The sequence below is a fragment of the Oncorhynchus kisutch genome, linkage group LG15, assembly GCF_002021735.2.
Source record: "Oncorhynchus kisutch isolate 150728-3 linkage group LG15, Okis_V2, whole genome shotgun sequence".
In the NCBI taxonomy this organism is placed as follows: Eukaryota; Metazoa; Chordata; class Actinopteri; order Salmoniformes; family Salmonidae; genus Oncorhynchus; species Oncorhynchus kisutch.
In genome coordinates this window covers 23,514,192-23,529,460 of record NC_034188.2, presented here as the reverse complement: position 1 = coordinate 23,529,460, position 15,269 = coordinate 23,514,192, and the positions used below count along the sequence as shown (strand labels likewise).

General features: G+C 46.4%; 1 protein-coding gene across 1 annotated transcript in view; it reads left to right on the top strand.

The window, feature by feature from the left end:
* slit3 (slit homolog 3 (Drosophila)) overlaps positions 1-15,269 on the top strand; it is a 386,836-nt gene that overhangs the window by 203,009 nt on the left and 168,558 nt on the right. The window contains 1 exon segment of the mRNA XM_031791377.1: positions 12,954-13,025. Coding sequence (XP_031647237.1) covers positions 12,954-13,025 — 72 coding nt within the window.

The following is a 15,269-nucleotide window of genomic DNA, read 5'->3' as shown; positions in this document are numbered from 1 at the left end:
TTCTGTTATACTCACAGACATAATTCAAACAGTTTTAGAAACTTCAGAGTGTTTTCTATCCAATAATAATAATACTAATAATAATATGCAAATATTAGCAACAATGACTGAGGAGCAGGCCATTTGATATGGGCCCCTTTCATCCAAGCTACTCAATACTGCCCCTGCAGCCATAAAAAGTTAAGGGGGTGTTGTTGTGCTGGACTGTTGTCTGGGTCTGTGTTGACTGGAGTGTAATCAACTGCTGTTACAGCTCTACCTGCCTTACCTCCAGCTGGGTAAATGTATTCTTCATTTCAATGAGGGAGTAGTACTCTGCTGGGAGGTTGACTTTCCCCTTGGGGTTGCTCGTCTGTGGGGTTATATAATGAAGAGGTCTGGTCTGACCCGCTCGGGGTGGGGGTATCTTTCTCAAGGGATAGCTGAAACTGTTTGGGGTTGCCCTGTACCAATACTGTTCCAGACTTATAGAGATTCATATTATCTGACTCAGAGTCCTCGTTGTCTAGTATCCTGAGTTTCCACCCCTCGGTAACACCCCCCTCTTAACAAATGCCAGGGGATGGACTGTGTGGAAGATGAGGTTGCTGATGTTTCCATTTTTATAATAGTCAGCAAAAAGTGTCTCTTAATTTTCTATAAGGAGCTTCATTTTGTGCTCTTTTCGTGTCTTATCATTCTTTACATACACAGGGTGCTGTATTGTAATTACCTCTGAACAGCGGGAGGCAGCTTCTAAGGCCTCTCCATTTGGTTGGAGTAGACCTTTCGACTCTCCTGCCATTGTTGGGCTCAAGGGCTTTGACACCTCTCACTTGACAAGTCAGTGCTAATTGAAGTTGTATTTAGATTGGTAGCCTTAACTTAGCATTCAGTCCTTATACAGTAAAATATATCATTGTAATGTATTTTTCTTCTTGGCTTTTGGAAATAGAATATAGTTTCAGACTAAAATTACTCACTCAGTTCCAGGTTGGATGGTGTTTTAAGGTTTCTGTTGTTTTCCAGATCATTTGCTGTATGGCTTTGGAATAATAATCTTTGGTAGTTGTAAGCCTTCGAGGTGATTCCGTAATTCCGTCCAAAATCAGGTTGTAGGTTTAGAGTTCTGATTTGGAGTGAAGGTTATGTTGTAGAGGGTAGCATCCTGTATATGTCTCTGATGAAAAAAATCCAAGTTTATCTAACTCTAAATCTATCTTTTTTTAAGAACATGCTGAAAAATACAGGAACTCATCTGCTCATGACCTCTCTCTCACTCTCTCTCTCTCTCTCTCTCTCTCTCTCAATTCAATTCAATTCAATTCAATTCAAGGGGCTTTACTGGCATGGGACACATGTGTTAACATTGCCAAAGCAAGTGAGGTAGATATTATACAAAAGTGAAATAAACAATAAAAATTAACAGTAAACATTACACATACATCTCTCTCTCTTTCTCTCTCTACTCTCTCTCAATTCAATTCAATTTAAGGCCTTTATTGGCATGGGAAACATATGTTTACATTACCAAAGCAAGTGAATTAGATAATAAATAAAAGTGAAATAAACAATAAAAAATGAACAGTAAACACTACACTTCCAAAAGAATAAAGACATTTCAAATGCCATATTACATCTATATATAGTGTAGTAACGATGTGCAATAGTTCAAGTACAAATAAATATGTATAAATATGGGTTGTATTTACAATGGTGCTTGTTCTTCACTGGTTGCCCTTTTCTTGTGGCAACAGGTCACACATCTTCCTGCTGTGATGGCACACTGTGGTATTTCACCCAGTAGATATGGGAGTTTATCAAAATTGGGTTTGGGTCTGCCTCTCTGTACCTGTCTCTCTCTCTCTACTCTCTCTCTACTCTTGGTTTCTCTTTGTCCCACTCTCTCTCTCTCTACCTCTCTCTCTCTCTCTCTCTACCTCTCTCTCCCTCTCTCTCTCCCACTCTCCCTCTCTCCCTCTCTCCCTCTCTCCCTCTCCCTCTCTCTCCCTCTCTCTCTCTCTCTATCCCTCTCTCTCTCTCTCTCTCTCTCTCTCTCTCTCTCTCTCCCTCTCTCCCTCTCTCTCTCTCTCTCTCTCTCTCTCCTCTCTCTCTCTCTCTGTTATTAGATTTAGGTCTAATGCTCCTGGGCACTGTGGTCTTAACAGCTCTCATTTCTACTAAATCATCTCTCCTCACCATATGGTCTCACAGTGTAAATTAGAAAAGCCAGTGATTTGTGCTATCGTGTTATCGGATATGAATCAAATTCACTCTTGTCCATGTTGATTTTTGTCCCTGGCGAATTACTGATTTTCATATCTTAATATTCTTTCTACATCATCCTTTATCTCCATGGTTGTTCAGCTTGACTAGAGTTTTTAAATGGTCTGGAGAAAAATAGATGTTGTTTATGGACAGTTGAGCAATGGGACGTGAGTGAATTAATCAAGTCTATTGTACGGTTCTCTTCATTTGTGATCATCAAATATCGGCTGTATTATTTGATTTCTTCCTGTAAATACAATGATGCTGATCAGCCGTTTACCTTATCACTATCAGTGCATCCCTCATAGTGTATTATAAATGCAAACACATGCATGATGTATATGTAGAGTTGAAGTCAGAAGTTTACAGACCCTTAGGTTGGAGTCATTAAAACTCATTTTTCAACCACTCCACAAATTCCCTGTTAACAAACTATAGTTTTGGCAAGTCGGTTAGGACATCTACTTTGTCATGACACAAGTCATTTTTCCAACACTTGTTTACAGACAGATTATTTCACTTATAATTAGCTGTATCACAATTCCAGTGGGTCAGAAGTTGACATACACTAAGTTGTCTGTGCCTTTAAACAGCTTGGAAAGTTCCAGAAAATGATGTCATGGCTTTAGAAGCTTCTGATAGGCTAATTGACATCATTTGAGTCATTTGGAGGTGTACCTGTGGATGTATTCCAAGGCCTACCTTCAAACTCAGTGCCTCGTTGCTTGAGGAAAGAGATGCGTTCTGTCTCCTAGAGATGAACATACTTTGGTGCGAAAAGTGCAAATCAATCCCAGAACAACAGCAAAGGACCTTGTGAAGATGCTGGAAGTAACAGGTACAAAAGTGTTTATATCCGCAGTAAAACGAGTCCTATATCAAAATAACCTGAAAGGCTGCTCAGCAAGGAAGAGGCCACTCCTCCAAGACCGCCATAAAAAACTGCACATGGGGACAAAGATCGTACTTTTTGGAGAAATGTCCTCTGGTTTGATGAAACAAAAATAGAAATGTTTGGCCATAATGACCATCGTTATGTTTGGAGGAAAAAGGGGGAGGCTTGCAAGCCGAAGAATACCATACCAACTGTGAAGCATGGGGGTGGCAGCATCATGTTGTGGAGGTGCTTTGCTGCAGGAGTGACTGATGCACTTCACAAAATAGATTGCATCATGAGGAAAGAAAATTATGTGGATATATTGAAGCAACATCTCAAGACATCAGTCAGGAAGTTAAAGCTTGGTCACAAATGTGTCTTCCAACTGGACAATGACCCCAAGCATACTTCCAAAGTTGTGACACACTGGCTTAAGGACAACAAAGTACACTGACCTTGGGTGGTTCTCTGAACATCTGCTCCAGGCTGGGAAGCAGCTCAATGAACAGGCTGATCGATTCCAGCTTGATGGCATGGCAACGCACCAGAGTCAGGTCCACCAGTTCAGGCCTAATCGCCCAACATCAATGCTCAACCTCACTAATGCTCATGGCTGAATGGAAGCAAGTCCCAGCAGCAATGTTCCAACATCTAGTGGAAAGCCTTCCCAGAAGAGTGGAAGCTTTTATAGCAGCAAAGGGGGGGACCAACTGCATATTAATGACAAATCATTCTGGAATGAGATGTTCTTCAAGCAGATGTCACATACTTTTGGTCATGTAGTGTATATTTGCAGGTAGAAACAGAAACCCACTCTGAGTCACGTCACAGTGGACCCCTCCATAGAGACAGCTGTTCTCTGATCTATATCGCCATGTGAATCTGGTCTGGAGGATCTGGGTACAGTACTGTAGTACCCTCTGGGAGTGTTGTGACCTCCAGCAGCACCACCTGTACCACTCTCTCTCCTCTGAGTTAATTGGACCTCCAGCAGCACCACCTGCACCACTCTCTCTCCTCTGAGTTAATTGCACCTCCAGCAGCACCACCTGCACCACTCTCTCTCCTCTGAGTTTATTGGACCTCCAGCAGCACCACCTGCACCACTCTCTCTCCTCTGAGTTAATTGGACCTCCAGCAGAACCACCTGCACCACTCTCTCTCCTCTGAGTTAATTGGACCTCCAGCAGAACCACCTGCACCACTCTCTCTCCTCTGAGTTAATTGGACCTCCAGCAGCACCACCTGCACCACTCTCTCTCCTCTAAGTTAATTGGACCTCCAGCAGCATGACACTTGGTGAGATGGATTACAACTTCTACTGCCCTTCCTTCCTCCCCTAAAACCCCCACCCCCCTCAACCTACTACACGCATGCACACACACACACACAGCGACCCTCCCAGACTCAATCTACTAATCTGTTCAGTATTATTTATGGCTGCGGAGGGCTCCCATGATGCCTATAAAGAGGGAAGCCCCTCCCTGACCCTTCAAACCCACTCTCCTAAAGAGCCCTTCAATCCCATTGTATGATTAGCAAAGCCATCTTCTCTTCACATGTTCCCCTTTTAGTGGGGTAATGGGGTTCACTCCTTTTCTAATGGGTGGCCAATAAGAGCCATGGTGTCAACCATGTCGTGTCTACCCCTCCCCAAGCCGAGACAGTTGCATTTACCCCCAATCACTGTGGTGTATCAGACAGACAGACAGACAGACAGACAGACAGACAGACAGACAGACAGACAGACAGACAGACAGACAGACAGACAGACAGACAGACAGACAGACAGACAGACAGACAGACAGACAGACAGACAGACAGACAGACAGACAGACAGACAGACAGACAGACAGACAGACAGACAGACAGACAGACAGACAGACAGACAGACAGACAGACAGACAGACAGACAGACAGACAGACAGACAGACAGACAGACAGACAGACAGACAGACAGACAGACAGACAGACAGACAGACAGACAGACAGACAGACAGACAGACAGAGAGACAAACAGGTCTGCTGTCCTCATGTGGTCCCTTACAAGTGACATTTTATTACAACTATAAATGTCCCTAAAAGCTCTATCGCTAACCCTCCGTCCAGAAGAACAAGAAAGAGAATTAAAGCAAATGGCAGAATAGAAATAAAAGTGAATTAACCAATAACAATTCACCCAGTGTGCGCAACCTCTCCAACAGGTTTTTTCTTTTTCTTCTAGTAACTCATCTAAATTAGTTTGACATTTTTTGGGACCAGAGCCAAAAAGGCTTTTATAACCATAAATAGTATGGATCAGGATAAATCACATTAAGCTGTCCAATTTAATTAAAGTATCGACAAAACATAATAGATACTTACAAGGAGGAAAAACTATTTCCATTTATAATTTCCATATACCGGCCCTTGGGAGGCAGCAAAGGAATGTTACGTCTTAAGCAGAGAGCTCAAAGCACCCAAGAGAGCATTAGAGACCATACAATGATTTAGAAGTCCTCTTTCTCCTTCTTTAAATTCCTCGTCAGAACAAATGTGTGAGGACGACGGTGGCGGTGTAATGAACCGAGTGGCTGCCCCACTTTAGCCTGCGTCAGCTCTCAGCCAGGATGATCAATAGTGGAATATTTTTATTCATAAAGCAGCGACTTAATTCAATCAAGGAGTCTTTGGGGTAGATGTAAGACACTAAGCAAGGGCAGAAGAGTCCAACGGCTGGAGCAGAATACAAAGCCAAGTACAGAAGACAATGAGGATCAGCCAGCACAGATGCCCCAACTTTAATGTCCATCAACTTGATATTTTATTAACCCCGGTTCCACATCGCTAATAGAATCCCAATAGCCTGTGCTGTCTTCACAGCAATGGAGGGTTAAGTATGGAGAATTAAGTATGGTGGGTTACGTATGGAGGGTTACGTATGGAGGTTTACATATGAAGGGTTAGGTATGGAGGGTTAAGTATGGAGGGTTACGTATGGAGGTTTATGTATGAAGGGTTAGGTATGGAGGGTTAAGTATGGAGGGTTAGGTATGGAGGGTTAAGTATGGAGGGTTAGGTATGGAGGGTTAGGTATGGAGGGTTAAGTATGGAGGGTTAAGTATGGAGGGTTAAGTATGGAGGGTTACGTATGGAGGTTTACGTATGAAGGGTTAGGTATGGAGGGTTAGGTATGGAGGGTTAGGTATGGAGGGTTAAGTATGGAGGGTTAGGTATGGAGGGTTAAGTATGGAGGGTTAAGTATGGAGGGTTAGGTATGGAGGGTTAGGTATGGAGGGTTAAGTATGGAGGGTTAAGTATGGAGGGTTAGGTATGGAGGGTTAGGTATGGAGGGTTAAGTATGGAGGGTTAGGTATGGAGGGTTAGGTATGGAGGGTTAAGTATGGAGAGTTAAGTATGGAGGGTTACGTATGGAGGGTTAGGTATGGAGGGTTAAGTATGGAGGGTTACGTATGGTGGGTTACGCATGGAGAGTTACATATGGAGGGTTACATATGGAGGGATAAGTATGGATGGTTAGGTATGGAGGGTTAAGTATGGAGGGTTAGGTATGGAGGGTTAGGTATGGAGGGTTAGGTATGGAGGGTTAAGTATGGAGGGTTAGGTATGGAGGGTTAGGTATGGAGAGTTAAGTATGGAGGGTTACGTATGGTGGGTTACGCATGGAGAGTTACATATGGAGGGTTACATATGGAGGGATAAGTATGGAGGGTTAGGTATGGAGGGTTAGGTATGGAGGGTTATGTATGTAGGGTTAGGTATGGAGGGTTACGTATGGTGGGTTACGCATGGAGGGTTATGTATGGAGAGTTAAGTATGGAGGGTTAGTCATGGTGTGTCACAGTATCATCAGACTGAGCTTGTTGTCATTGCAGGCAATCTCAACGCTGTGCATTACAGGGAAGACATCCTCCTCCCTCATGTGGTACCCTTCCTGCAGGTTCATTTGGTCTGGGGTGGGGTGGTGGTGGTGGATTGGTCTGGGGTGGGTTAGTGGTGATGGATTGGTCTGGGGTGGGTTAGTGGTGGTGGATTGGTCTGGGGTGGGGTGGTGGTGGATTGGGCTGGGGTGGTGGTGGTGGATTGGTCTGGGGTGGGGTGGATGGATTGGTCTGGGGTGGGTTAGTGGTGGTGGATTGGGCTGGGGTGGTGGTGGTGGTGGATTGGGCTGGGGTGGGGTGGTGGATTGGTCTGGGTTGGGTTAGTGGTGTTGGATTGGTCTGGGGTGGGGTGGTGGTGGTGGATTGGTCTGGGCTGGGGTGGTGGTGCTGGATTGGGCTGGGGTGGTAGTGGATTGGGCTGAAGTGGTGGATTGGTCTGGGGTGGGGTGGGGTGGGGTGGTGGATTGAGGTGGGGTGGGTTAGTGGTAGTGGCTTGATCTGGGGTGGGTTAGTGGTGGTGGATGGTCTGGGCTGGGGGTGAGGTGGTGGTGGTTTGGGCTGGGCTGGGGTGTTGGATTGGTCTGGGGTGGGGTGGGGTGGGGTGGTGGAGGTGGATTGGGCTGGGTTAGTGTTGGTGGATTGGTCTGGGGTGGGTTAGTGGTGGCGGATTGGTCTGGGCTGGGTTAGTGGTGGTGGATTGATCTCAGTGGGTTAGTGGTGGTGGACTGGTCTGGGGTGGGTTAGTGGTGGTGGACTGGTCTGGGGTGGGTTAGTGGTGGTGGACTGGTCTGGGGTGGGTTAGTGGTGGTGGACTGGTCTGGGGTGGTTAGTGGTGGTGGATTGGTCTGGGGTGGGTTAGTGGTGGTGGATTGGTCTGGGGTGGGTTAGTGGTGGCGGATTGGGCTGGGGTGGGTTAGTGGTGGTGGACTGGTCTGGGGTGGGTTAGTGGTGGTGGACTGGTCTGGGGTGGGTTAGTGGTGGTGGATTGATCTGGGGTGGGTTAGTGGTGGCGGATTGGTCTGGGGTGGGTTAGTGGTGGCGGATTGGGCTGGGGTGGGTTAGTGGTGGTGGACTGGTCTGGGGTGGGTTAGTGGTGGTGGATTGGACTGGGGTGGTGGTGGTGGTGGATTGGTCTGGGGTGGGTTAGTGGTGGTGGATTGGACTGGGGTGGTGGTGGTGGTGGTGGATTGGTCTGGGGTGGGGGTTAGTGGTGGTGGATTGATCTGGGCTGGGGTTGTGGTGGTGGTGGATTGGTCTGGGCTGGGGTGGTGGTGGTGGTTTGGTCTGAGCTGGGGTACTGGTAGTGGATTGGTCTATGCTGGGGTGGTGGTGGATTGGTCTGAGCTGGGGGTACTGGTGGTGGATTGGTCTGGGCTGGGGTGGTGGTGGTGGATTGGTCTGAGCTGGGGTACTGGTAGTGGATTGGTCTGGGCTGGGGTGGTGGTGGATTGCTTTGAGCTGGGGTACCGGTGGTGGTGGATTGGTCTGGGCTGGGGCGGTGGTGGTGGATTGGTCTGGGCTGGGCTGAGATGGTTGTACTGGGGATGTGGATAGAGTTTGTGTTGCTAGCAGGCAGCAGAAAGCCACTGACAAGACTAGCTGCCTCCTGACTGGATCTGGCTGTGGAAATTCAATTTGACATGCAGATAATAGCCCTCCGAGAGCAACACGCCCTGGACAGCACAGCACACCACTCCTGTTTTGTTTGATAGGTACCCTTGATAGGCAGGGTGCAGACCAGACCAGTCAGTCAGGGGTATAGAATCAACAGCTGGGTGTATACATTCTCTCTTTCTGGCAGCGTGTAGTTTGTAAGAGTTATGGAGAAAGACAGATGTCTGTTTTGATGACGGTAGTAGAGGTTATGATTGGAACAAGAGGGTTGATGATAGCTGAGGTTTTGAGCTGTTTTCCACTTTCATTTCACATTGAAATGGTAATATTCCTCATGTGACTGTCCCTATTTCACTTTCCCTCTTATCTTCCGGAAAGGGGGAGGACATGATAACTAGAAATAGAAACTGAATTGTGTTGCCATGCCATTCATTACTTTTCCGATGTCTGTTAAGGAAATTGAATAGAATAAAGTTGTGTGTGAATGCATGTGTGTGTGTGTGTTTACCTGCTTTAAGGACGGCTCCTCCTTGCAGCGAACGCGTGCTGCTTTGATACCTGTGGGTTGCTAGGATTTTATCAGTAATATGTTTTGGTGCTGCCAGCTGGTCTGGACATGGAAGGCTTTAATGCAATCAATAGGAGATTTATAGCAGCCATCCTGTGAGTCAGAAAGAGGAGGGTGAAAGAAAAATACAATTAATGACATTTGCAAGCAGATTGTCAGTGTCGGGAGACTGATGCTCTCCCTCCCTCCTCCCCCACACAAAACTGTGTGTATGCGCGTGTGTGTGCCTGCGAGTGTACTTGCATGCGTACATGTGTGTTTGCGTGCGCGCGTGTGTGTTTGCGCGTGAGTGTGTGTGTGTTTGAGTGGGTAGATGATGTGGATAGTACACTGTTGGTTGTCTGTGTGTCCTTTTAACGAGGAGGCAGGAAACCAATCTCAGCAGGATGATCGTCTCTTTGAAGGTGGCGATCTGACTCACCTAAAATAACTTGCGACACTGAGGATACAGGGGATCCATACACCATGTATCAAGCATCACCACCTGCCAGCAACACTGTGTAACGTGCTTGCCTGCTGTTCATCACACATTATTAACTACAGCAGTATCTCCCCAATATCAAATAACATCAGCAATGAGATTACATAGGCAAGGCCTATTACTGCTCAACAGATATAGCAGAGGAGATGATACGTCATTAAATGAATGACATAACTTCTTCTCATTTAACATGTTGCATACAGTACCATACTTTACAGCTGTTGTGTTTGGGAAGACATTATAATGTCCTCCAAAGTTAATATGGCTGCATAACGTCCATTACCAATGTTTAGAGCTTCCCCATAAAATCCTCTTCACGTGTGTGTGTGTGTGTGTGTGTGTGTGTGTGTGTGTGTGTGTGTGTGGTTGCTCAAAACCGCAGAGAGAGATTCTATTTCATAATGGCTCATATTTAGGTTGGATGGTTTCTTTTTTGTCTTTAGGACGAAGAAAACACAGCCGAGTAAACAAAACAATAAAACATTTATTAGAACTGGAAGTCCTGTATAAAACCGTAGCCTCTCTCCTCTCGTAGCACGCAGAGGACATGACGGAGCTGCGACTCACTACTCAGGAAAATAAAAACACTATGAGAAGAAACAAAAATGGCCAAAAAAGAAATACATTAAAAATGTGATTTTTTGAATCTGTTTTACATTTATGCCATCAAAGTCAGCCTGTAAGCCTGTAAGCATTGGCGAAAGCAGTTGGGGAGAGAAATGCATTCCTACCCAATGTGTCGGAGGTGTAAACACGAGATACATTTTCCATCTGTGCTGCGTGTTAAAGTGGCCTTATACTCCTTCAAACGTTTGCCTTCTTTGTACATGTACCAAGACTTTCCCAGATCTTTTCAAAAAGACTACGGCCAAAGAATCCAAGGTTATTGAAAGCATCAAGAACAATAAAGCTTGGTCAAAACGGTGTATTCATTATTCAACACACAGCACACTAATCAAGATTTCTGGCACTAATAAAACAACCATTTAATAACGTACACCCAATAAATGCTGTTTTAAGAAGGTTGTGAGAGGAAATTGCTGGTGATACTTTTTAATACATAATTATGGGCTGGCAGTAGGAGGGAGAGGCAAGAGAGAGAGAGAGAGAAAGAGAGAGAGAGAGAGAGGTGGAGAGTGCCTGGGCTGGCAGTAGGAGGGAGAGAGAGAGGGAGAGAGAGAGAGAGAGAGAGGTGAAGAGTGCCTGGGCTGGCAGTAGGAGGGAGAGAGAGAGGGAGAGAGAGAGAGAGAGGTGGAGAGTGCCTGGGCTGGCAGTAGGAGGGAGAGGCAAGAGAGAGAGAGAGAGAAAGAGAGAGAGAGAGGTGGAGAGTGCCTGGGCTGGCAGTAGGAGGGAGAGAGAGAGGGAAAGAGAGAGAGCTGGAGCGTGCCTGGGCTGGCAGTAGGAGGGAGAGAGAGAGGGAGAGAGAGAGAGAGAGGTGAAGAGTGCCTGGGCTGGCAGTAGGAGGGAGAGAGAGAGGGAGAGGCAAGACAGAGAGAGGTGGAGAGTGCCTGGGCTGGCAGTAGGAGGGAGAGAGAGAGGGAGAGAGAGAGAAAGAGAGAGAGAGAGAGGTGGAGAGTGCCTGGGCTGGCAGTAGGAGGGAGAGGCAAGAGAGAGAGAGAGAGAAAGAGAGAGGTGGAGAGAGGTGGAGAGTGCCTGGGCTGGCAGTAGGAGGGAGAGAGAGAGGGAAAGAGAGAGAGCTGGAGCGTGCCTGGGCTGGCAGTAGGAGGGAGAGAGAGAGGGAGAGAGAGAGAGAGAGGTGAAGAGTGCCTGGGCTGGCAGTAGGAGGGAGAGAGAGAGGGAGAGAGAGAGAGAGAGGTGAAGAGTGCCTGGGCTGGCAGAGGAGGGAGAGAGAGAGAGGTGGAGCGTGCCTGGGCTGGCAGTAGGAGGGAGAGGGAGAGAGGTGGAGAGTGCCTGGGCTGGCAGTAGGAGGGAGAGAGAGAGAGAGGTGGAGAGTGCCTGGGCTGGCAGTAGGAGGGAGAGAGAAAGGGAGAGAGAGAGAGAGAGGTGAAGAGTGCCTGGGCTGGCAGAGGAGGGAGAGAGAGAGAGGTGGAGAGTGCCTGGGCTGGCAGTAGGAGGGAGAGGGAGAGAGGTGGAGAGTGCCTGGGCTGGCAGTAGGAGGGAGAGAGAGAGAGAGGTGGAGAGTGCCTGGGCTGGCAGTAGGAGGGAGAGAGAGATAGGTGGAGAGTGCCTGGGCTGGCAGTAGGAGGGAGAGAGAGATAGGTGGAGAGTGCCTGGGCTGGCAGTAGGAGGGAGAGAGAGATAGGTGGAGAGTGCCTGGGCTGGCAGTAGGAGGGAGAGAGAGATAGGTGGAGAGTGCCTGGGCTGGCAGTAGGAGGGAGAGAGAGATAGGTGGAGAGTGCCTGGGCTGGCAGTAGGAGGGAGAGAGAGATAGGTGGAGAGTGCCTGGGCTGGCAGTAGGAGGGAGAGAGAGATAGGTGGAGAGTGCCTGGGCTGGCAGTAGGAGGGAGAGAGAGATAGGTGGAGAGTGCCTGGGCTGGCAGTAGGAGGGAGAGAGAGATAGGTGGAGAGTGCCTGGGCTGGCAGAATTCCACAGTGTATTTGGATCCTTGCCTGATTGTTAATCACTGGAAGTGGTCGTAGCGAGGTCAGCGGTTAAACCCACCGGTGGTCTCTCTCTGTAATGTGGAGCAGGCATGACTGGGAAACAGACACCCTGATTATCCCCCCAGATATTCCATATCTTATTTATTTCCTCCCTGCCCAGTAATTGCATTCTGGTTTTCAAATTATGTTTGCCCGGTAAGGATCTACAAACAAACAAGCTTAATATAGTTAAGCAAAACCATTGTGACATGTCCAAAATAATTTGCCTCATAACTGAATGCATAGAGGGAGAAGAAAAACTGTCAGGGTAGTAATGTCATGCAATGTTTCAGTCTGTGGGTGTTCTTTTCTTCTGTCATGCATTCTCCAGTTACTCAAAACCAATGTGATTGCTTCAGTCCTTCTCCAGAATAATGGAACACTCTCAGAGGGTTCTACTGAAGTTAAATGTTTTACATTAAAAACATGTACACACATATGTATTCCTCACCACACATGACAGGGAGAGAGGGGGATATAAGAGGGAAGAAGGAGACAAAAGGTAAGATATGGTGTTTATGGTTTTGAACTTTAAAGGGATGCCTATCATTACTCCTCTGCAGAACACTGGAGCCGCAGAATTCTCCAGAATGTTCTTAAAGCTTCGCCTCTCTGAAATGCGAGTTGTGCCTTCAAACTGCCTCTAACGTTTCATCCTTGTCTTTATCTCATGCTCCCCAGGGATCTCAGTGAGAACCAGATCCAGGCAGTTCCTCGTAAGGCTTTCCGTGGGATCACAAATGTCAAAAACCTGTAAGTAGCCCTACTCCTTCCTCTATCCTCCTCCATATATGAGAAGCCCATTAACAAGCACCTGGCGTGGCTTCACTGTGAAAGACAAAGGAGGAAAGAGTTATGTGTCTGACATGTCCATCAATCCGAGGTAGATGGGTTCAGGTCTGTTGAAACAAGTGCCCAATAATATAATTTAATTCATTAATTTATTAATTCATTCATCTATTCATGAGATGCTAATATACAACAAAACAAAAATCCAGGTAATCATCAAGCCATAAAAGAATGCTTCCAATGTTCCTTTTAATTAACATAGTTACTACAGTTCACTGTTAAAGGGGAAGATGCTGCAGCTGATTTGCATGGACTCTGATGATGATACGATATAAAACCACAAGCCAATCGTAGGTTTTCCACCATGTTGCCAGGTGACTGTGTTGGGCAGAACTTTATTATTTTAAAAAATATATATTTCACCTTTATTTAACCATGTAGGCTAGTTGAGAACAAGTTCTCATTTGCAACTGCGACCTGGCCTAGATAAAGCATAGCAATTTGACACATACAACAACACAGAGTTACACATGGAATGTGTAAAGAGCGAGAAGGAAGCAACTCCAAGCCAATGGCCCCCATTCATTGCCCAGAACAATAAACATTGCATAACCCAAAACTCTGCCCCAAATCAGCCAATCAGAGGAGGGCTTATCGATGATTCAATGCAATTATTGTGTTGTTGAGATTAGGCTTAATGGGCCGACCTCTGTGTTTCGAGTGAAGTATCACGGCTCAGAGCCCTATGGGATGCACCCATAGAATGACCACTCCCTCTCAGTGTTGCTGAACTAAGGTGCCTTTTTAAACCTTTTGCTATAAATGACAGGGTTAGGGTTAGCCAAGTGGAAGTCATGCAGCGGGCAGGCTGTTTGAAAGACAGCCAGGGACCCACACAGGTCCCGCCAGCTAAACACTCACAGAGAGAGATTTAAAAAAAGCTTTTGGCTCAATTTGGCATGAGGTTCTGCTATACAAACTGATGGAAGGTGGTGTTGAGGGAAAAAACATACAACGTTATAAAATCCATGTACACAAACAAGTGTGCAGTTTAAATTGTAAAAAAACACACACATTTATTTCCACAGGGCCGTGGGGTGAGACTGAGATGCAGTTTAAGCCTCACCCTCTTCAACAAATATATCAACAAATTGGCGAGGGCACCCGGAATCACCCTACTAGAATCTGAAGTCAAATGTCTACTGTTTGTTGATGATCTGGTGCTTCTGTCCCCAACCAAGGAGGGCCTACAGCAGCACCTACATCTGCTGCACAGATTATGTCAGACCTGGGCCCTGACAGTAAGACTAAAATAATGGTGTTCCAAAAAAGGTCCAGTTGCCACGACCACAAATACAAATTCCATCTAGACACCGTTGCCCTAACAATCTATACATACCTCAGCCTAAACATCAGCACCACAGGTAACTTCCACAAAGCTGTGAACGACCTGAGAGACAAGGGAAGAAGGGCCTTCTATGCCTTCAAAAGGCCTTCAAAAGGAACATAAAATTCGACATACCAATTAGGATCTGGCTAAAAATAATTGAATCAGTTATAGAATCCATTGCCCTTCATGGTTGTGAGGTCTGGGGTCTGCTCACCAACCAAGAATTCACAAAATGGGACAAACACCAAATTGAGACTCTGCATGCATCACCGAATAATGCATTCGAAGCAGAATTAGGCCGATACCCGCTAATGATCAAAATCCAGTAAAGAGCCGTTAAATTCTATAGGCACCTAAAAGCAAGTGATTCCCAAACCTTCCATAACAAAGACATCACCTACAGAGAGATGAACCTGGAGAAGAGTCCTCTAAGCAAGCTGGTCCTGGGGCTCTGTTTACAAACACAAACAGACTCCAGGACAGCAACAGAAACACAATTAGACCCAACCAAATCATGAATTAAACTAAAAGATAATTACTCGACACATTGGAAAGAATTTACAAAAAAAACAGAGCAAACTAGAATGCTATTTGGTCCTAAACAGAGAGTACACTGTCGTAGAATACACTTATCTCCACAAAGAGAGCGAGAGAAAGCGAGAGAGAGGAGAGAGGGAGAGAGAGAGCGAGGGAGAGAGAGGAGAGAGGGAGAGAGGGAGAGAGAGGAGAGAGGGACGGTCAATCACAACCTCGTCACTTGTTATAGCATTTAGCACAGTTAGCCATGGCTAATTCTTCAGCTATTCACAGACCATATA